Source organism: Scyliorhinus canicula, chromosome 10, assembly GCF_902713615.1.
Source record: "Scyliorhinus canicula chromosome 10, sScyCan1.1, whole genome shotgun sequence".
Lineage (NCBI taxonomy): Eukaryota > Metazoa > Chordata > Chondrichthyes > Carcharhiniformes > Scyliorhinidae > Scyliorhinus > Scyliorhinus canicula.
The window spans coordinates 10,753,065-10,775,902 of NC_052155.1; the positions used below are offsets into that span (position 1 = coordinate 10,753,065).

Here is a 22,838-nt window from a genome sequence, read left to right on the forward strand (position 1 = left end):
GGTGGAGCATGGTGGAAGAGAATGGGAAGCGAATTGCTGACAGCAACATTATCCATGCAACTCCTGCACCCCAGTTGCAGGGAGCAGTTTTCCTCCAGACTCCTGTTGACCCCAGCTTTGCTGGGGCTCCTTGATGCCACCATCAGTCAAGAACGCCATTGGTGGCTCATCCCAGCACCTGGAACCCGAAGCTGGGAGAGGTCAGGAGGACAACAAAGAGAAACAATAAGAGTTAAAGAGAAGTTGCCAAAAGAGAGCCAGAGAGAAGCAGAAATAAGTGAAAAACAGCAACTCTGAGGCATCAGGACCAAGTCAGGACGTGACCATATCTTGACCCACCACTAAAGGTCAACCAGTTTTTTTTGGAAGCATTGAGATCGGAATATGTTTTCAACAGGGAATCATTTTATTCATAATGACAGCAGAACTTTAACATTTGAAAGAATCAAATATTAGGTATATTCTTGAAACAAACTAAAATAAATATTCTATCCTGTGGATTAACATAATAAATGACTGAAGTTTGTAAATACAGTACTTGAAGTTGTGGGATCAAGCTCCACTCCAGAGACTTGTCCACGTTATCTAGACTAGTATATTGCTGGGGAGACCTGTCTGTTCTCTGAGTTAGAGAGAAAGAGCCAGGGATACTCCCCTGTCTCCTGGCCTATATTTGTCCCTGCTCCAATACCATGAAAACCTATCCCGTCTCATATCACTGTTTGTTCAATCCTACTGTGCACAAATTAGCTGTCACCCGTCCTACATTACAACGGTGTTGCTCTTCACAAGTACTTCATTGGCTGTGCAGCAGTTGCCAGAGTCACTGCGGCACAGGAGGAAGCCATTCGGCCTATCACGTTCTTACCGGCTCTCTGTTGAGCAATCCAGTCTGCCCCATTCCCCTGCCCCGACCTAAAAGTTTATTTCCGTCAAGTGCACATCCCCTTTCCTTTTGAAATCATTAATCGTCCCCGCTTCCACCCCCCTCGTAGGCAGCGAGTTGTGGGTCACTACCACTCACGGTGTAAAAAAATATCCTTCCTCACATAGTCCCACATCTCTTGCCCAACTCCTTAAATCTATATTTCACAGCCCTTGTATGTTGACCTTTAATATGCCCTGAGGTCATTAAGGACACTATACAAATGTGTCTTTCTGTTTCTTCAAATAATCGACATCTAGAACAGATGACATTTTTTCTGATTGATTTTCCTCCCCGCTTCCACCGAATGACCTTCTCCTTAAGTGCATACCACACAACAGGTTGAATAAATAATGGAGAGAATTTTTGTCTCGTTTCTTTGTTGAAACCTTGGAATAAATTTGTGTCCATTTGTCAAGAGTTGTGTGTGAAGATTTGAGTAGTGGAACCTTTTCAGCCCAAAATGGGTTGTCCGTTGTCAAAAAAAGGTCATTGAGAGTGACCTTTCAATACAGATGTGTAACAGCTGGCAATGATAGCAGAGAGTGTTACTTTCCAGTGTAAACGCTGATGTCTGATTAAACTATAAACTGGCTCAACAATGCAGAGTGGAGACATAATATTGTCAAATGGGGGATTGTAGCCCCAGCTGGAATACAAAATTAAGAATATCTAATTTGATAAAGTGTTAAGGTTCAGTTAATGTTCAGCTGGAGTATTAAACCCAATTTGTGCTTTAATGGCTATTTTGCATCTTCACCCGGAGAGTCATTAGTACGTCCGACATCGTGTACAGTCCCATAAGAATTGACGTTGTTTAGTTCGGGTTGGATTTTCTCTGTGCTTCTTTCCTCTGCCAAAAAATGAAAAGAAATATAGTTATTTTCTTAACTCAATGGTCCTCTAAGGTGAAGTCAACGTCAAACCCATCATAGCCACTGATAATGTCGCAGCTCTTCGTAGAGGAACAGGAAGAGGTCACTTGGTCAGTTCTGTCTCCGGCAACTGAAAAACGAGCCACCCACAGCCTAATCCCACTTTCCAGCAATCGTCCCGTGGCCCTGACGCTAACAGCACTGGAGGTGCATTATCCAGGCATCTTATAGATGAGTTGGAGGTTTCTGCCTCTATTACTCTTTCAGGCACTGAGTTCCAGACACTTACAACCCTCTGATGAAAAAGTCTTTCCTCAGCTCCCCTTTCATCCTTCTACCAATCACTATAAATCTTTGCCGTGCAAAACCTGGTCAGGCCACATTTGGAGTACTGTGTGCAGTTCTGGTCGCCTCATTTTGGGAAGGATGTGGAAGCTTTGGAAAAGGTGCAAAGGAGATTTACCAGGATGTTGCCTGGAATGGAGAGTAGGTCTTACGAGGAATGGTTGAGGCATTTTCTCATTAGAACAGAGAAGGATGAGGGGCGACTTGATACAGGTTTATAAGATGATCAGAGGAATAGATAGAGTAGACAGTCAGAGACTTTTCCCCAGGTGGAACAAACCATTACAAGGGGACATAAGGAGTTGAAATCAACCATGATTGAATGGTGGAGTGGACTCGATGGGCCGAATGGCCTTACTTCCACTCCTATGTCTTATGGTCTTATGGTCTTATAAATTTAAGGTGAATGGTGGAAGATATAGGGGGATGTCAGAGGTAGGTTGTTTACCCAGAGAGTAGTGGGGACATGGAATTCACTGCCTGTGGAAGTAGTTGAGTTGGAAACATTGACCTTCAAGCGGCTATTGGATAGGTACATGGATTAATGAAATGAAATGAAAATTGCTTATTGTCATAAGTAGGCTTCAATGAAGTTACTGTGAAAAGCCCCTAGTCTCCACATTCCGGCACCTGTTTGGGGAGGCTGGTACGGGAATTGAGCCATGCTGCTGGCCTGCCTGGGTCTGCTTTCAAAGCCAGCGATTTAGCCCAGTGTGCTAAACCAGCCCCTACGATTATAGAAGGATGTTGGGGTGTAGATTAATTTGTTCTTAATCTAGGACAAAAGTTCAGCACAACATCGTGGGCCGAATGGCCTGTTCTGTGCTGTATGTTTCTATATTCTGTGTTCTACTCCCGCTAGTCACTGACCAGTTTTATTTTGTCTTCTACCTCTGATGTGGCCACGGTTTCTTCACCAATTTCCACCACATGCAATCATGAGAAATATAACATTAGCCATATAAATACAGTGGTTACAAGAGCAGGTCAGAGGTTAGGAATCTACAACAAGGCACAAGCCAGGAGTCTAATGGAAAACTCTCCACTTGCCTCCAACAACACACAAGAAACTCAACACCATCCAGAACAAAGCAGCCCACTTGATTGCTCTCCCTTCCACTAATATTCAAACCCTCCACCACCGACGAGGAGTGGCAGCCGTGTGTACCATCTACAAGATGCATTCAGCAACTCACCATGGTTCCTTAGTCAGCATCTTCCAAAACCCATGACCACTACCATCTAGAATGACAAGAGCAGCAGATACGAAGGAACACCGTCATCACTTCCCCTCCAACCTACACACCACCTGACTTGGAAAGATAATGCTGTTCCTTAAATGACACTGGGACAAAATACCGCAATTCCCTCACAGCCCTGTGGGTGTACCTACACCATATGGACCGTAGCGGTTCAAGAGGGCAGATCACCGCCACCTTCTCAAGGGCAACTAGGGATAGGCAATAAATGCTGTCCTAGCCAGCGACGCTCACATCCCAAAAGTGAAGATTTAAAAATTTCCACTATTTCTACCAGGTTTAGAATGAACTTCCTACATTGTGTTTTATTCTTTGTGCCATCTGCATCGTTGTTCATGTTTATCTCTCTTCAGTTCTGAAGGAGAATCATATGGAAAAAGAGACGTTTTCCCAGGGTAGAGGGGTCAATTACTAGGGGGCATAGGTTTAAGGTGCAAGGGGCAAGATTTAGAGGAGATGTACGAGGCAAGTTTTTTTACACAGAGGGTAATGGGTGCCTGGAACTCGCTGCCGGAGGAGGTGGTGGGAGCAGGGACGATAGTGACATTTAAGGGGCATCTTGACAAATACATGAATAGGATGGGAATAGAGGGATACGGACCCCGGAAGTGTAGAAGATTGTAGTTTAGTCGGGCAGCATGGTCGGCACGGGCTTGGAGGGCCGAAGGGCCTGTTCCTGTGCTGTACTTTGTTCTTTGACTCAAAACAGTGGGCGGGATTTACCGACCAACCCAATGGCGGCGAAGGTGGCCCACCAGTGGGATTTTCGGGTCCCGCCATTGTCAACGGGAAATCAGGACTGGAATATCCCGCCAGCGCGAACAGCCGGTGAATTCCGCCCGTTAACTGTTTCTCTCCCTCCAGATGCTGCCAGACCTGCTGAGTTTATCCAGAATTTTGTTTTTGTTTTAGAAACACAAGGACAGGTGCATCAGAAATGATGTTGTGCGATGACCTACGAGGGTTATTTGAATATATATTTGCTTCCTATGACTTGGAAGGTGTGTTGTCAGAGAACATTGCGGGAGAGTGGGACTGTTTCCAATGAAAATACCCAAGGCAAAACATTCTAATGGTCTAAGTGATAGGTCAGGAATGACAGTATATCTCAAAACCCATTTGAAAAATGAGTTGGATGAAATTTGTTAAAGATCTAGTAATTTAAAGGAAGAGTCTTTGAAGAAAAATTGAGTTCCAGGGGTAGAAGGGTCCTATTCTCTTCCATAGAAAGTAGTGGGGGGGGGGGGGGGGGGTCATTGCATTTATTCAAGGCAGAGTTCAAGGGATTCCAGGGTTACGGACGGAGACGTGAGGGGGGGGGGGGGGGGGGGGGGGCAGATGGCAAAGTGGAGTTGAGACCACCCACAACCAGATCAGACTGGACCTGAATCAGAAGGGCTGAATGGTCTGCTCCTGCTCTAAGTGCCGCGTTCCTGTGTGGAGTGATGCCCGAGGTGAATTAGGCAGTCTTTATGTTGGAGAGAAAAGTAAATGGGAAATTTGAATTTGAAAAGGTGACATGTTGAAATTCTGTGACGTAGGCTAATTATAACGTTTGCTGTGTAAGGTACAATATGATCAGCCATCACTGGCAAGTCTCTCCGATCAGTTTGCCTTGTAGTTGGCTCACAGGTTAGTTATACTGGTTCTCCCCCCCCCCCCCCCCCCCCCCCCCCCCCCCGCCCCCGCCCCCCTCACACTGGTCACAGTTCTGCAGAAAACTGCCCTTTTAATCATGTTTTTCCATTATTCATTCATGGGGCGTGCACGTTGCTGACAATGTTCGCATTTATCGTCCATCCCTAATTGCCCTGGAGATGGTGGTGATCAGGCAAAGTCAGTGCAGACACGGTGGGCTGAATGGCCTCATTCTACGGCATAATAATTTTGTGGAGTCCACTTATAGGTACACCCACAGTGCTGTTAGGGAAGGAGTTCCGGGATTTTGACCCAGCGACAGTGAAGGAACGGCCGATGTATTTCCAAGTCAGGATGGTGAGAGGCTTGGAGGGGAACTTCCAGGTGATGGGGTTCCCAGGTATCTGCTGCCCTTATCCTCCGAGATGGTAGGGTTGTGGGTTTAGAAGGTGACAGGGGGATTGAGTTTAAGAGCCGTGAGGTTTTGCTGCAGCTTTATAAAACCCTGGTTAGACCGCACTTGGAATATTGTGTCCAGTTCTGGTCGCCTCATTATAGGAAGGATGTGGATGTTTTGGAGAGGGTACAGAGGGAGATTTACCTGGATGCTGCCTGGACTGGAGGGCATGTCTTATGAAGAAAGGTTGAGGGAGCTCGGGCTTTTCTCACTGGAGTGAAGAAGGCAGAGAGGTGACTTGATAGAGGTGTACAGGGTGATGAGAGGCATGGATCGAGTGGATAGCCAGAGACTTTTCCCCAGGGTGGAAATGACTGTCACGAGGGGACATAATTTTAAGGTGATTGGAGGAAGGTATAGAACATAGAACGATACAGCGCGGTACAGGCCCTTCGGCCCACGATGTTGCACCGACATGGGAAGTCAAAAACTAAAGGCCATCTAACCTACACTATGCCATTTTCATCCATATGCTTATCCAATAAACTTTTAAATGCCCTCAATGTTGGCAAGTTCACTACTGTTGCAGGTGGGGCATTCCACGGCCTCACCACTCTTTGCGTAAAAAACCTACCTCTGACGTCTGTCCTATATCTATTACCCCTCAATTTAAGGCTATGTCCCCTCGTGCTAGCCACCTCCATCCGCGGGAGAAGGCTCTCGCTGTCCACCCTATCTAACCCTCTGATCATTTTGTATGCCTCTATTAAGTCACCTCTTAACCTTCTTCTCTCTAACGAAAACAACCTCAAGTCCATCAGCCTTTCCTCATAAGATTTTCCCTCCATACCAGGCAACATCCTGGTAAATCTCCTCTGCACCCGTTCCAAAGCTTCCACGTCCTTCCTATAATGAGGCGACCAGAACTGTACGCAATACTCCAAATGCGGCCGTACTAGAGTTTTGTACAACTGCAACATGACCTCATGGCTCCGGAACTCAATCCCTCTACCAATAAAGGCCAACACACCATAGGCCTTCTTCACAACCCTATCAACCTGGGTGGCAACTTTCAGGGATCTATGTACATGGACACCGAGATCCCTCTGCTCATCCACACTACCAAGAATTTTACCATTAGCCAAATATTCCGCATTCCTGTTATTCTTTCCAAAGTGAATCACCACACACTTTTCTACATTAAACTCCATTTGCCACCTCTCAGTCAGCTCTGTAGCTTATCTATGTCCCTCTGTAACCTGCAACATCCTTCCACACTGTCTACAACTCCACCGACTTTAGTGTCGTCTGCAAATTTACTCACCCAACCTTCTGTGCCCTCCTCTAGGTCATTTATAAAAATGACAAACAGCAACGGCCCCAGAACATATCCTTGTGGTACGCCACTCGTAACTGAACTCCATTCTGAAAATTTGCCATCAACCACCACCCTCTGTCTTCTTTCAGCTAGCCAATTTCTGATCCACATCTCTAAATCACCCTCAATCCCCAGCCTCCATATTTTCTGCAATAGATGACCGTGGGGAACCTTATCAAACGCTTTACTGAAATCCATATACACCACATCAACTGCTCTACCCTCGTCTACCTGTTCAGTCACCTTCTCAAAGAACTCGATAAGGTTTGTGAGGCATGACCTACCCTTCACAAAACCATGCTGACTATCCCTAATCATATTATTCCTATCTAGATGATTATAAATCGTATCTCTTATAATCCTCTCCAAGACTTTACCCACAACAGACGTGAGGCTCACCGGCCTATAGTTACCGGGGTTATCTCTACTCCCCTTCTTGAACAAAGGGACCACATTTGCTATCCTCCAGTCCTCTGGCACTATTCCTGTAGCCAATGATGACATAAAAATCAAAGCCAAAGGCTCAGCAATCTCTTCCCTGGCTTCCCAGAGAATCCTAGGATAAATCCCATCAGGCCCCGGGGACTTATCTATTTTCACCTTGTCCAGAATTGCCAACACTTCTTCCCTATGCACCTCAATGCCATCTATTCTAATAGCCTGGGTCTCAGCATTCTCCTCCACAACATTATCTTTTTCCTGAGTGAATACTGACAAAAAGTATTCATTTAGTATCTCGCTTATCTCCTCAGCCTCCATGCACAACTTCCCACCACTGTCCTTGACTGGCCCTACTCTTACCCTAGTCATTCTTTTATTCCTGACATACCTATAAAAAGCTTTTGGGTTTTCCTTGATCCTACCTGCCAAAGACTTCTCATGTCCCCTCCTTGTTCGTCTTAGCTCTCTCTTTAGATCCTTCCTCGCTTCCTTGTAACTATCAAGCGCCCCAACTGAAACTTCACGCCTCATCTTCACATAGGCCTCCTTCTTCCTCTTAACAAGAGATTCCACTTCTTTGGTAAACCACGGTTCCCTCGCTCGACCCCTTCCTCCCTGCCTGACTGGTACGTACTTATCAAGAACATGCAATAGCTGTTCCTTGAACAAGCTCCACATATCCAGTGTGCCCAACCCTTGCAGCCTACTTCTCCAACCTACACATCCTAAGTCATGTCTAATGGCATCATAATTGCCCTTCCCCCAGCTATAACTCTTGCCCTGCGGGGTATACTTATCCCTTTCCATCATTAACGTAAAGGTCACCAAATTGTGGTCACTGTTTCCAAAGTGCTCACCTACCTCCAGATCTAACACCTGGCCTGGTTCATTACCCAAAACCAAATCCAATGTGGCCTCACCTCGTGTTGGCCTGTCAACATATTGTGTCAGGAAACCCTCCTGCACACATTGTACAAAGAACGACCCATCTAATGTACTCGAACTATATCTTTTTCAGTCAATATTTGGAAAGTTAAAGTCTCCCATAACAACTACCCTGTTACTTTCACTCTTTTCCAGAATCATCTTCGCCATCCTTTCCTCTACATCCCTAGAACTATTAGGTGGCCTATAGAAAACTCCCAACAGGGTGACCTCTCCTTTCCTGTTTCTAACCTCAGCCCATACTACCTCGGAAGAAGAGTCCCCATCTTGCATCCTTTCTGCCACCGTAATACTGTCCTTGACTAGCAGCGCCACACCTCCCCCTCTTTTGCCCCCTTCTCTGACCTTACTAAAACACCTAAACCCCGGAACCTGCAACAACCATTCCTGTCCCTGCTCTATCCATGTCTCTGAAATGGCCACAACATCGAAGTCCCAGGTACCAACCCATGCTGCCAGTTCCCCTACCTTATTTCGTATACTCCTGGCATTGAAGTAGACACACTTCAAACCACCTACCTGAACACTGGCACCCTCCTGCGAAGTCAAATCTGTGCTCCTGACCTCTATACTCTCAATCTCCCGTACCCCAAAACTACAATCCAGGTTCCCATGCCCCTGCTGAATTAGTTTAGGGCCATTAGTATAGGGGAGATGTCAGAGGTCGGTTCTTTACACAGAGAGTGGTGGGTGTGTGGAATGCACTGCCAGCGGAGGTGGTGGAGTCAGAGTCATTAGGGACATTTAAGCGACTCTTGGGCAGCAGTAAATTGAAGGGATGTAGATTAGGTTGATCTTAGATTAGGATAAATGGTTGGCACAACATTGAGGGCCGAAGGGCCTGTACTGTGCTGTACTGTTCTGAGTTTTAGCTGCATTGCTTCCTGTGGATGGTACACATTGCAGTCATGTGCACTGGTGGTGGCCAATGAGTACATGGACATTAAGGGGGTAAAATTCATTTCAGTTCCCATAGTAAACTGACGATAGTGACCATGAAGTCATGGAAACCCATTAATGTGATTCGAATGAATTAGTCACTCATCCATTTGTCTTGATCCTGCAAGGGACCGTCCTTCCCTGGACAACAATTACTTGCTTTGTGCAGGAATGGACAGAAAATGAGCTCAGCAGTGATTAGGAAACTAATGACGTTCTGAGCTACAGCTAAGGCTATCCTGCTTCTTGTCATTTTCATGCTTCCCCATAGAATGGCGCAATATTGTATTTTATGGGCGTGAACTGCACCCCACCTGTACATATCTTCATAAATATGTGAGATCTTCTGGGTCTGTAGGACCTGCTGACTGTGTCTCTTTGGGAGGGTGGAGATTTTAAACAGGGCGTTGTTTATTTTCAAATTTAGTGTACCCAATTGGTTTTTTCCAATTCAGGGGCAATTTAGTATGGCCAATCCACCTAACCTGCACATCTTAGGGTTGTGGGGGCGAGACCCACGCAAATACAGGGAGAATGTGCAAACCCCACACGGACAGTGACCCAGAGCCGGGATCGAACCTGGGACCTCGGCGCCATGAGGCTGCAGGGCTAACCCACTGCGCCACTGTGCTGCCCCTACAGTGCGTTGATGTCTTGTTTATTAATGTCAATGACATGGTTAGGGTTAAGGGAAATAGGTGATGTGTATTAATGGTCTTTGAGCGCAGAATAATCAGGGATACCTTTGATGTTTTGATTTTTGTGACAGTTCCCTACCAGGGACTTACGCCCCTTGTCATTTCTGTTGAATTCATTGATTGTTGTTTTATTATTAAATAGGGGATATTTCCATAACCAGTCGGCCGCAGGGAGTGCAGCATCACCTCTGGGAATTATGTTTTAGATTGATTTTGCAAGTTTCCATTTGAAATTTTGACATTATTTGCTGCACTGTTCCACCAGGGGCTGTCACCACTCTTTCATTTTTTATTTTACTGATGATTTATTTTATTCAAAAGGACATATACATAGGGATAGCTCCACAACTTTGGCCTACGCGGCGGTGGGGTGCACCATCAGCCCCTGGAAATTTTATTGCAATGTGATTTTGTAATTTCCTTTGAAGTTTTGATTTTTGTAATGTCATCCCCGTCTCATTAGTGATCTTTTGTTTAGTATATTGATTTTTTTGGTTCATTAAAAAGCATAAATAGGGTGCCAGTGGGCACCACAGGGGCTGCGGCATCATTGTCCCAGACACAACATTTAGATTTGATTTTATAAGTTTCCTCTGATGTTTTGCTTAAATTACAGAGCCCCACCCAGAGCAATCATCCACCCCTTTGGTTATTTCGTTTTACTGGTCATTTGTTTTTGTTTAATGTTCTTCAAACGAGCAGACCAATAGGGACTAAGGGAAGAGGGCTTCCTGATAAGCCTGCCGCTGGGCCTGGCCAAGGTGGCCAGCAACAGGTCCAGGCAGAGGGCAGTCAAGAGAGATCACATGACCCAACGGTCAAGCTAAAACATGGGCAGCAGAATTTTGATTTACCTCATGTTTGCAGAAGGTGGCGTTTGGGAGACCAGACAGGTGTTTGTTGTAGTAATCGAGTCTAAATGTGACAAAGACATGAATGAGGGTTTAAGTAGCAGATGAACTGAGATAGGAGCGGATTTGAGTTATGTTACAGTGATTTAAATAGGTGGTCTTAGCAATTAAGCGAGAGATGTGACCAGAGGCTCATCTATGACAGCAGGTTTGTGAACAATTTGCTTCCCACTCAAGGCGGTATAAAAGTATAAATGTACTATTAGTGTTCAAAGTATTTACGTGTGATAGTAAAAATGAAAAAAGGCATTAAATCTAAAATCAAAAATAGATTTCACATCAAGGTTTCCCAAAATGCACTGTAGAACCTTGAAATGTTTTAAAAAGTAGATTATTCAAATAGTGATGGGCATTGCAAATTTATTTTTAATACACAAAACATCAGTGAATTGCATTACAATTGCAAGATTGTTATGCTTTAAACCATCTATTTAGTTTAAGGTAAAATGGAGGAGCGAAGAGGAACATGTGATGTGTTATGAATTCTGCCTTACAAGCTAATATTGCAACTGTTTCAACAAACTAATGGATTTCTGAGTTCTCAGCCAAGCCTCGTTATGTATTCTTGACCGGGATTCCAGAAACCCATTAGACTGGGTTGCAACCCAGGGAAAACATTGCTTGATCTGGCTCTTTGATCTCTCCTGTCAGTTACACAATATTTATTTACGCAAGATAAAGAGGTTACCAATGCTTGCAGTTTCTGCTATTGATACTTTAAATGGTCTGGATGATTGCCAATTTTAGTGGTCTGTAGTAATTTTTTTTTCACTGGATGATTGTTGTGGTAGCATGGCCCCTTTGAGGGGCGGTCAATCGCTGGCCACATGACACGTCTGTCACACGGGAGCTTGCCAGCCCTTGCCAATGGGAAGAAATCACAGGGCCCAGAGAAGAGGGACCCGGTGAGTGTAGACCCAAGAGTCAAGGAGTAAATACATATATTTCAATTGCTGTAAATAATTTAACCTCGTTGTTTGTTCCAATAAATCATGTTGCTAATTAAACAGCCTCTTCATTGATACCTCGCGCTATTACAGCTGTTTTTTAAAAATTGATAGTTCCTGTTGTCACTAGAGGGTTCATTGGTTCTACACAGTGTAAATTGGGTGAATGGGCATGGAAGTGCCATAGCTTAGCATTGGGGGCATGAAGTGGTATGGATGGCACATGGGGAGTATGAGGAGGGTGACGGATGTGAGTGGTGGCATTATAACTGGGACAAAGTCCCACAACACCAAGGTGGGCCTTTTGAACGGTTCGCCCTGGCAACCAGCCATCCCAGTGGCTGCCTCCGAACATACCCCCTCATCTAGCCCCCAGCTCTGTGTCTGCATCTCCAGCATCGATGGGACTGCCCTTTCCAGAAGCCGAGACCCGTCTGGACGGCGGCTAGTCCCTGAGGTCAGGCCACAGTGCGACCATCCAGCCCCTCGGGGGTTGCTACTTCCACCTGCTGTACCGCATCAGCTGTATGATGCACAGCAGATAGTGCCCCAGGGGCCTTTTCACTAATATGCCCAAGCGAGGTGTGTGTTTCTGGGATGGCGGAGGGTGTTGGAGACCGCTGTGATGGGAGGTCAGTGTCGTCCCCAGACTGGTCTCCGGAGGGTCACTGGCTGACGTTTGGAGGCTCGTGACGCTCCAGTGCCACCTCCTCACTGGACATGGGGTTGTGCCGGGGGTGGGGGACACCAGAAGGGTCTGTCTCATCGGCAGGTTATCCTGCAGGACACAAGGCACGGTGCACAATTAGATCACAGGTAGGAGTGGTGTGGGAGGGTTGGGTGCTGGGGTTGGGGTGGTGGGAGGGTTGGGTGCTGGGGTTGGGGTGGTGGGGGGGAGCTGGGTGCTGGGGTTGGGGTGGTGGGGGGGAGCTGGGTGCTGGGGTTGGGGTGGTGGGGGGGAGCTGGGTGCTGGGGTTGAGGTGGTGGGGGGGAGCTGGGTGCTGGGGTTGGGGTGGTGGGGGGGAGCTGGGTGCTGGGGTTAGGGTGGTGGGGGGGAGCTGGGTGCTGGGGTTGGGGTGGAGTGGGGGGGTTGGATGCTGGGGTTGGGGTGGAGTGGGGGGGTTGGGTGCTGGGTTTAGGGTGGTGTGGGAGGGTTGGGTGCTGGGGTTGGGTGGAGTGGGGGGGTTGGGTGCTGGGGTTGGGGTGGAGTGGGGGGGTTGGGTGCTGGGTTTAGGGTGGTGTGGGAGGGTTGGGTGCTGGGGTTGGGGTGGAGTGGGGGGGTTGGGTGCTGGGGTTGGGGTGGAGTGGGGGGGTTGGGTGCTGGGGTTGGGGTGGAGTGGGGGGGTTGGGTGCTGGGGTTGGGGTGGTGGGGGGGAGCTGGGTGCTGGGGTTGGGGAGGTCGGTTGCTGGCGTTGGGATCGTGTGGGGGAGGTCAGTTACTGGGGTTGGGGTGGTGTAGGGGTTGGGGTGGTGTAGGGGTTGGATGGTGGGGTGTGGGCGTTGTGTCATGCATACCATAGGGACACCGTAACTCTGTGGGGGATCACTCGGTTTCCCAATGCCGACCTGCGCCCCGGCATTTGCCCTCTCCTGGGGGCCACCTACCAGGTCCAGTGCCCGTCACTCAGCGACGGTAAGGGGCTGCAAGTCTGGTGAGCCCCCTCCAGTTTTCTCTTTCTCCCTGCAGTTATGCGCCGCCTTCTCCTGGCTGGGGGGGGGGGGGGGGGGGGGGGGGGGGGGCAGAAAATGCACAGTCGGAAGCTGGCAGCACAGGGAGCACAGGCAGCTAGTGGCCTTTGTGAACATGGCCATGGTGGATGGTGGCAGGTGGCGCAGGGTAGGGTTTTGGGGGCGTGGGACAGGAGTTGGTGCCAGGGGCATGGTGCTGGCTACCCACCCTGGCCGTCCTGTGGAAGGTGTGCAGCCTCCTGTGACACTGCTGGCCGGTCCTGGCAGTGGGGCCCGTGGCGCTCATGACCTCTGCCACCTGTGCCCAGGCCCGGTGTACAGCGGTGGGTGGCAGCCTCCTTCCCACCCCGGGGAATGCCTCTCCACCACGGGGTCCAGCAGGGCCTCGAGCTCTGCATCTGTAAACCACAGTGCCGCTCTCCGGGGTTCTATCTTGTTGGCTGGAATGAGTATGTGTTGGGGAGTAGGGTGCTAAAAGGTGTCCACCGCTTGTCAGCCTCTAGATTGCCAATCCCGACCCCGACAAATTGGACACCGTTTTTCATTGGAATTGCTCTGGTTCCACACGGCTCCGGTGCTGGCCCATTAACGGATCCTGAGTTGCACGTTCCCGGTACCAATTCCTGGTTGTAGAACACCATTTAGTCCCCATATCAGCATTTAGTCTCTGAAATAGAGAATCCAGCCCTTGGTTCTTATTTTTGTTTCTAAATTTAGAGTACCCAATTATTTTTTTTTCCAGTTACAGGGCAATTCAGCGTGACCAATCTACCTCCCCTGCATATCTTTGGGTTGTGGGGGTGAGACCCACGCAGACACGGGGAGAAATATGCAAACTCCACACGGACAGTGACCCAGGGCTGGGATTGAACCCGGGTCCTCGGCGGCATGAGGCAGCAGTGCTAACCACTGCGCCACCATGCCGCCCTACCTTGGTTCTTATTTAATACGGAGGCTCAGAATATAAAGATTACACACTTTACTTCCTGGGCACTTTCTGTTTTAATGTACTGTTTGTTATTCGATGTAGAGGGAAATGCTGAAAGGAGTTTTTCACTTTCTGAGCATCTGTATATTATTTTACACCTGATTCGTTGAAAGTTTATGCTAAAAGTCTGGCGCTGTATTCCATTGGTGGATGAACTTTCTGTTTGCTGACACTTTTGATCAACCGGCTCCACCCATTCCTAAGCACATGCCAGATCACAAAGATTTTCCTGAAATAGGGTAGGATTTATGATGTGACGATGAAGCTAGAAATTATGCTCAATTTTTTGCAGTTTATCTACTTGATTCTTTGATCCAGTCAATCAGAAAAAAAAGCTGATTTATCGCTAAGATCTGGAGATAACCTCGAAAAGTGTTGCATCATGAGGCCACAGTGAAGGCATCGAGTTCATAGTGACGTACAACTGACAACGGTGTTTGCGACTCCCTGCTGTGGGATGGGCAATGTTTTTGCCGTGTCATTTTTGTCTGTTCTTGTGCGGGATTTGGGTGTCACTGACTGGGCCCCCAATTTGTTGTCCATCCCTAATTGCCCCTCGGAAGGTGGTGGTGAGGCGGCTTCTTGAACCGCTGCCACCATGTAGTGTCAGTGCACACAGGCAAGAACCTCCTGAACTAGTAGTCAACTTAATCATTATGAATTTCACCGGCTCTCCAAACTAGATGCTAAAATGTAGTTTTCTTTGACTTTTTAACCATATTTCTGAGTCCTACAGGTTGCGTTGCAATTAATCGACGCCAGTTTTTTTTTGTTTCTTTGCCTATGTTTTGTAAAATGATCAGAACTGACAAATATAATCACCGCAGAAAAAGTTCATACTTGGAATGATGCCCAAGTCAATATATGGGATTTCGGATGTCTGCTTGACTCTGTTTGTAGCTATCAGGAACACTCCAAGGAATGACAGCATACACCTAGGAATATTGAAACAAGGCGTTACTGAGGCACCAGAGACAAAACATGCACTCCAGCCGCCCGATATCATCCTTTTACACTATTCAATGCGGACAAAACAGTCTTAACTTCACGCGTGAAGTCGCCCCTTAGGATTTACTTCGCGAATAAACAACTTGGTCGAAGGCACGCCCATATTACATAGGGCAGCACGGTAGCTTTGTGGATAGCACAATTGCTTCACAAGGTCCCAGGTTCGATTCTGGCTTGGGTCACTGTGCGGAGTCTGCACATCCTCCCCGTGTCTGCGGGGTTTCTTCCGGGTGCTCCGGTTTCCTCCCACAGTCCAAAGATGTGCGGGTTAGGTGGATTGGCCATGATAAATTGCCCTTAGTGTCCAAAATTGCCCTTAATGTTGGGTGGGGTTACTGGGTTATGGGGATAGGGTGGAGGTGTTGACCTTGAGTAGGGTGCTCTTTCCAGGAGCCGGTGCAGACTCGATGGGCCGAATAGCCTTCTTCTGCACTGTAAATTCTATGATTACACAAGGCTGGGATAAAGAAAATGGGAAGGAGAATATGGGCAACAGGACGGAATTTTCCAATCCCGGTGCGCGTGGTGGGGCTGGGTCATAATGCCGCCGGGGGGGGGGGGGTCCAGAATGTTCCGCCTTTTGTTTACCACTGGCTGGTTTAATCACTTACCCAAATAAGAACATAAATACATTAAGTAAGGCAGCACCATGGAACTCCTGATAAAATATCACTCCTGCAGTTATAATAAAAGAAACACAGAGGCAGAGTTAGAATAACACATTCGACCGTCTCCCAGTTTTCTCAGTGTCTGAACACACTGCTGAAACAGATTTGGTCTCCAAATTGTATCGGAATTTTTAGACAGTAACAGATTGCAGTACTCCACGTCATTCCACTTGTCAAAGTGAGAGAGTGGGTTACGAATGATACTTAAAATAAACATTTTGGCAGGAAGATGATACAAAGGCGGTACAAAGTAACAGTGGAACTTTATCAGGAATGCAGGGAAAGAGAGGCTTGTGGACGTTCACACATAATAATAATAATCTTTATTTTTGTCACAAGCAGGCTTACATTAACACTGGGATGAGGTCACTGTGAAAAGCACCTAGTCGCCACATTCAGACGCCTGTTCGGGTACGCAGAGGGAGAATTCAGAATGTCCAATTCACCTAACAAGCACATCTTTTGAGACTTGCGGGAGGAAACCGGAGCACCCGGAGGAAACGTACGCAGAGACAGGGAGAACGTGCAGACTCCGCACAGACAGTGACCCAAGCCGGAAATTAAACCCGGGTCCCTGGCGCTGTGAAGCAACAGTGCTAACCAGTGTGCTACGGTACCGCCCACATAAACCTTTGAGGAAGCCAGGACAAGATGAATAAAAATTACACAGGGAATCCTTGACTTTATTAGTACAGGCATGTATTCTAATCCTTTATACATGACTGGTTAGCCTCAGCTGTGTTGTGTCCAATGCTGGGCACTTCAGAAAGGATGTAAACCAGGCCGAGAAATTGGACTCAAACTGAGGGTCTAAGATGGGGGATGCTGTATAATACTGTATTTGTATTTGCCTGGTTTAATGTAAGATGTAGGTTGGCCTTAGGATGGGTGGGGTGATGTCGATTTGTCTTTTCTATATAGGTTTTTCTGCAGGGGTCGGGTGGACGGGTTCGGGCAGGGGGGTAAACGGGGAGTTCGGGGAGCTGGTGGGGGGGGGGACTGACAATGGGAGTTGCCCTGGAGGAGGCGGGGAGGCTGGGCAGGGCGAAAGCGCGGGCTTTCTGCGGGTTTCCCGCGCTGGGAGGTGGTGGGGGCGGGGCTGAGAAGCGCGGGTCATTGCTGGCGCGTTTCTTTTCCCGCGCAAGAGTGGGGGGCGGGGGGGGGGGGGAGGACCCGTTGACGGGCACGATGGAGGAGGGGTAGTCCCACGTGGGGAGGAGTCGGAGGTAGGGCGGGAGTCGCCGGGGTCAGCAGAAGTTAGCTGGCTCACGGGAGTGCTGTGGAGGGAGGGGCGCGGCTAGGGGTCCTAGCCTTGTTGGGGGGGGGGGGACTGGGTTGCTGCTGAAACGGTCAGGAAGGAGCTGGAGGATGCAGGGGGTGCTGGAGGGGGGGAGTTGCCGCCGTGGGAAACTGGCAGAGCGGGGGACGCTGGCCGGGGGTAGGCAAGGGAGGGGGTATGGCTAACCGGCAGGGGAAGGGGGCAGGGAGCCCTCGGATCCAGCTGATAACCTGGAATGTGAGGGGGCTGAATGGGCCGGTCAAACGGGCCCGGGTATTTGCGCACCTGAAGGGGCTGAAGGCGGATGTGGCCATGCTCCAGGAGACACACCTGAGAGTGGTGGACCAGGTCCGGCTGAGGAAGGGATGGGTGGGCCAAGTATTTCACTCAGGGCTGGATGAGAAGAATCGGGGGGTGGCGATCCTGGTGGGGAAGAGGGTGTCGTTTGAGGCGTTAAATGTGGTGGCTGACAGTGGCGGGAGATATGTGATGGTGAGTGGTAAGCTGCAGGGGGAGCGGGTGGTGTTGGTGAATGTTTACGCCCCAAATTGGGACGATGCGGGGTTTATGCGGCGCATGTTGGGCCGCATTCGGGACCTGGAGGTGGGGGGCCTGATCATGGGGGTGGGACTTCAACACGGTGCTGGATCCCCATTGGATCGATCCAAGTCCCGGACGGGTAGGAGGCCGGCGGCGGCTAAGGTGTTGAGGGGATTTATGGACCAGATTGGGGGGGGGGGGGGTGGATCCCTGGAGGTTTGCGAGGCCGAGGGCCAGGGAATACTCGTTTTTCTCCCATGTACATAAGGCCTACTCGAGGATTGATTTTTTTGTCCTGAGCAGGGGGTTAGTTTCGAGGGTGGAGGATGTGGAATACTCCGCCATTGCCATTTCAGATCATGCCCCGCACTGGGTGGACCTCGGGCTGGGGGAAGAGAGGGACCAACGTCCGTTCTGGAGCTTGGAGGTGGGGCTGCTGGTAGATGAGGAGGTGGCCGAGAGGGTTCGGGGGTGTATCGAGAGGTACCTTGAGGCCAATGACAATGGGGGGTCCGAGTGGGGACGGTCTGGGAGGCATTGAAGGCGGTGATGAGGGGGAAATTGATCTCCATCCGAACCCATAGGGAGAGGGGGGAGCAGAGGGAGAGGGAGAGACTGATAGGGGAAATGGTGCAGGTGGATAGGAGATATGCGGAGGCTCCAGAGGACGGATTGCTGGGGGAGAGGCGTAGCCTTCAGGCCAGATTCGACCTATTGACTACCAGAAAGGCGGAGGTTCAGTGGAGGAAAGCACAGGGGGCGGTGTATGAATATGGGGCGAAGGCGAGCAGGATGCTGGCACACCAGCTCCGAAAGCGGGACGCGGCCAGGGAGATTGGGGGAGTGACGGATAAGGCTGGGAAGGTGGTGCGGAGGGGAATAGATATTAATGGGGGTCTTCAGAGACTTCTATGGGGAACTGTACCGGTCGGAACCCCCGGTGGAGGGGGGTGGAATGGGGCGCTTCTTGGACAAGCTGCGATTCCCGAGGGTGGAGGAGGAGCAGGTGGAGGGACTGGGGGCGTCGATCGAGCTGGAGGAGGTGGTCAAAGGGATAGGGAGCATGCAGTCGGGGAAGGCACCGGGGCCGGACGGGTTTCCGGCGGAATTTTATAAAAGGTATTTGGACCTGTTGGGCCCCCTGTTGGTCCGGACCTTTAATGAGGCAAGGGGGGGGGGGGGGGGGGGGGGGGCGGGCTGTGCCCCTAACTATGTCACGGGCGCTGATTTCCTTGATCCTGAAGCGGGACAAGGACCCTCTGCAGTGCGGGTAATATAGGCCGATTTCGCTGCTAAACGCCGACACTAAGCTGCTGGCAAAGATCCTGGCCACTAGAATAGAGGATTGCGTGCCCGGGGTCATTCATGAGGTCCAGACGGGGTTTGTGAAGGGAAGGCAGTTGAATACGAACGTGCGAAGGTTCCTCAATGTCATTATGATGCTGGCTATGGAAGGGGAGGCGGAGATAGTGGTGGCATTGGATGCGGAGAAGGCCTTTGATAGGGTTGAGTGGGAGTATTTGTGGGAGGTGTTGGAAAGGTTTGGGTTTGGGGAGGGGTTTATCCGGTGGGTGAGGCTGCTCTACGAGGCCCCGATGGCGAGTGTAGCCACAAATAGGAGGAGGTCGGAGTACTTTCGGCTGTACCGGGAGACGAGGCAGGGGTGCCCCCTGTCCCCCTTGCTCTTCGCGTTGGCGATTGAGCTCCTGGCCATGGCATTGAGGGAGTCAGGGAACTGGAGGGGCCTGGTGCGGGGTGGGGAGGAGCATCGAGTGTCGCTGTATGCGGACGACCTGTTGCTGTATGTGGCGGACCCGGTGGGGGGGATGCCGGAGGTGATGAGGATTCTTAGTGAATTCGGGGGTTTCTCTGGGTATAAGTTGAACCTGGGCAAGAGTGAGTTGTGTGTGGTGCATCCGGAGGATCAAGAGGAGGGGATTGGAAGGCTCCCACTGAAGCAGGCAGGGAAGAGCTTTAGGTACCTAGGGGTCCAGGTGGCTGGGAGTTGGGGGGCCCTGCACAAGCTCAACCTCACAAGGTTGGTGGAGCAGATGGAGGAGGAGTTTAAGAGGCGGGATATGTTACCGCTGTCACTGGCGGGGAGGGTGCAGTCCGTTAAGATGACGGTGCTCCCGAGGTTTTTGTTCCTGTTTCAGTGCCTCCCCATCCTTATCCCGAAGGCCTTTTTTAGGAGGGTCAACAGGAGTATCACGGGATTTGTGTGGGCACATGGGACTCCAAGGGTTCGAAGAGTGTCCCTGGAACGGGGCAGGGATAGGGGGGGCTGGCATTGCCCAACCCCTGTGGGTACTATTGGGCTGCCAACGCAGCGATGGTGCGCAAGTGGGTAATGGACGAGGAAGGGGCAGCATGGAAGAGGATGGAGGCGGCGTCATATGTTGGCACGAGCCTGGAGGCGCTGGTAACGGCGCCGTTGCCGCTCCCTCCAACGAGGTATACCACGAGCCCGGTGGTGGCGGCTACCCTCAAAATTTGGGGGCAATGGAGACAGCATAGGGGAGAAGTGGGGGGCTCGATGGAGGCCCTGATACAGGGGAACCATCGGTTTGTCCCAGGGAGCATTGATGGCGGATTTCTGGGCTGGCAAAGGGCAGGGGTTAGGAGGTTGAGGGACCTGTTTGTGGAGGGGAGGTTCGCGAGCTTGGGGGAGTTAGAGGGGATGTTTGGGCTCCCCCCGGGGAACATGTTTAGGTACATGCAGGTGAGGGCGTTTGCCAGGCAGCAGGTGGAGGGGTTCCCCTTGCTGCCCCCACGGGGTGTGCGGGATAGGGTGCTCTCGGGGGTGTGGGTTGGAGGAGGGAGGATTTCGGACATATACCAGGTAATGCAGGAGGTAGACGAAGCCTCGGTGGAGGAACTGAAGGGTAAATGGGAAGAGCAGCTGGGTGAGGAGATTGAGGAGGGGACGTGGGCGGATGCCCTGGAGAGAGTGAATTCCTCCTCTTCCTGTGCGAGGCTTAGCCTCATACAGTTCAAGGTGCTGCATAGGGCCCACATGACTGGGACGAGGATGAGTAGGTTTTTCGGGGGCGAGGACAGGTGTGCTAGGTGCTCGGGGAGCCCAGCGAACCACGCCCATATGTTTTGGGTGTGCCCAGCGCTGGGGGAGTTTTGGAAGGGGGTAACAAGGACGATGTCGAGGGTGGTGGGATCCAGGGTCAAGCCAGGCTGGGGACTCGCAATTTTTGGGGTTGCAGTGGAGCCGGGAGTGCAGGAGGCGAAAGAGGCCGGTGTTCTGGCCTTTGTGTCCCTAGTAGCCCGGCGGAGGATCTTGCTCCAATGGAAGGATGCGAGGCCCCCAAGCGTGGAGGCCTGGGTCAATGATATGGCGGGGTTCATCAAATTGGAGAGGGTGAAATTTGCCCTGAGGGGATCAGTACAGGGGTTTTTTTAGGTGGTGGCAGCCTTTCCTGGACTTCCTGGCGGAACGGTAGGGAAATAGGCCGGCAGCAGCAGCAACCGGGGGGGTGGGGTGGGGGAGGGGGGGGGGGGGGTGGAGGGAGGGAGGGAGGGAGGGGGGGGTTGGATCGGTGGGAGGGAGAGCTGTGTACATGGGTCTGTGGGATGTGGCGGGTGTTATCTCTTTCCCTTTTGTTGTTGGGTGTTCTTTTGTTTTTTTCTTTTGTTTGTAGTTGCTTTTGAAGTTGGGTGGGAATTGTTCTTGGGGTGTTACCGCGGTTGTTTTGTTAATAGAGTTGAAATGTTTATATTTTGTAAAAATTTCAATAAAAATTATTTTAAAAAAAAGAAAGGCTGTAAACCGCTCAGAGAAGGCGAGGAGTAGATTTACCAGAATGGTACCAGGGATGGGGGACTCCAATGTCGTGAAGAGACTAGAGAAGCTGAGATTATCTTCTCATGGGTAGAAAAGAGGAGATTTGACAGAGGTGTTCAAAATCGTGACAGGTCTAGATCGAGTAAATAAAGGGAGGCCAATTCCAGGGGCAGGATCTCCCAAACCCACGACGAAGAAGGGAAGGAGACGCATGTGAACACCACAACCACCAAGACCCTCTCCAAGCCGAACACCATCCTGACTTGGAAATATATCGGCCGTTCCTTCACTGCCGCTGGGTCAAAATTCCTGGAACACCCTCCCTAACAGCACTGTGGGTGGACCTACATCACGCGGCCTACAGCGGATCAGGAAGGGTGCTCATCGCCGTCTTCTCAAGGGCAATTAGGGATGGGTAATAAAAACGCTTGACCACATCCGATGAATGAATAAATACATTTTTAAAAATTAAGGAACTGGCACAGCAACTAGGGAACACCGATTTTAGGCAATTAATGAAATGAAATGAAAATGGCTTATTGTCACGAGTAGGCTTCAAATGAAGTTACTGTGAAAAGCCCCTAGTCACCACAGTCTGCCGCCTGTTCAGGGAGGCCGGTACGGGAATTGAACCGTGCTGCTGGCCTGCCTTGGTCTGCTTTCAAAGCCAGCGATTTAGCAAAAGAACCATTGGCAACATGAGGAAAAACAAATTTACGCAGCACGTTATGTAGATCTGGAATGGGCTGCCTCAAAGTGTGGAGAAAGGACATTGAAAAGTAACATTCCAAAACGGGACAAACACTGGTAACAGATCAATTGGATTGCCCAATAAAGAACTGCAGAGGGACAATGAACCAAATGACCTTTTGGGGATTGAATCATGCTATGGTTCTATAATATTACGAACGATGCATGTTTGTGATATTACCTCAATCCAATTGCACTCACATTAGAAGAATACTAGTACTAAATAATTATGTACTTCCCAAGTACTGGCTGTCAAACAGTATGTTGCTCATGCGCGACGAATAATTAATAACCATAGCAACTAACGATGGTTCCATCAAGACGTGTGTTATTTACATGTGACTGCAGCTCTTAGGATGAAGTCAATAATCCATGTGCTTTGTTGCAAGTGTGTGTCGGTCAAGACAAGACCACAGCACTGC

At 49.8% G+C, this 22,838-nt stretch overlaps 1 protein-coding gene across 4 annotated transcripts in view; it reads right to left on the reverse strand.

Moving 5' to 3' along the window:
* Positions 1 to 383: 383 nt before the first annotated feature.
* The window catches only part of LOC119972228 (NIPA-like protein 2), a 178,723-nt gene continuing 156,268 nt past the window's right edge, over positions 384 to 22,838 (reverse strand). For 2 of the 4 annotated variants that reach the window (XM_038808609.1, XM_038808608.1), the window contains 3 exons: positions 15,995 to 16,058; positions 15,216 to 15,310; positions 1,669 to 1,778 (listed from right to left, as the gene is read on the reverse strand). In XM_038808609.1, coding sequence (XP_038664537.1) covers positions 1,669 to 1,778; positions 15,216 to 15,310; positions 15,995 to 16,058 — 269 coding nt within the window. Of the gene's footprint in view, positions 1,783 to 15,215; positions 15,311 to 15,994; positions 16,059 to 22,838 lie in introns of all 4 variants that reach the window. The other 2 variants (XM_038808606.1, XM_038808607.1) reach the window with 2 other exon arrangements.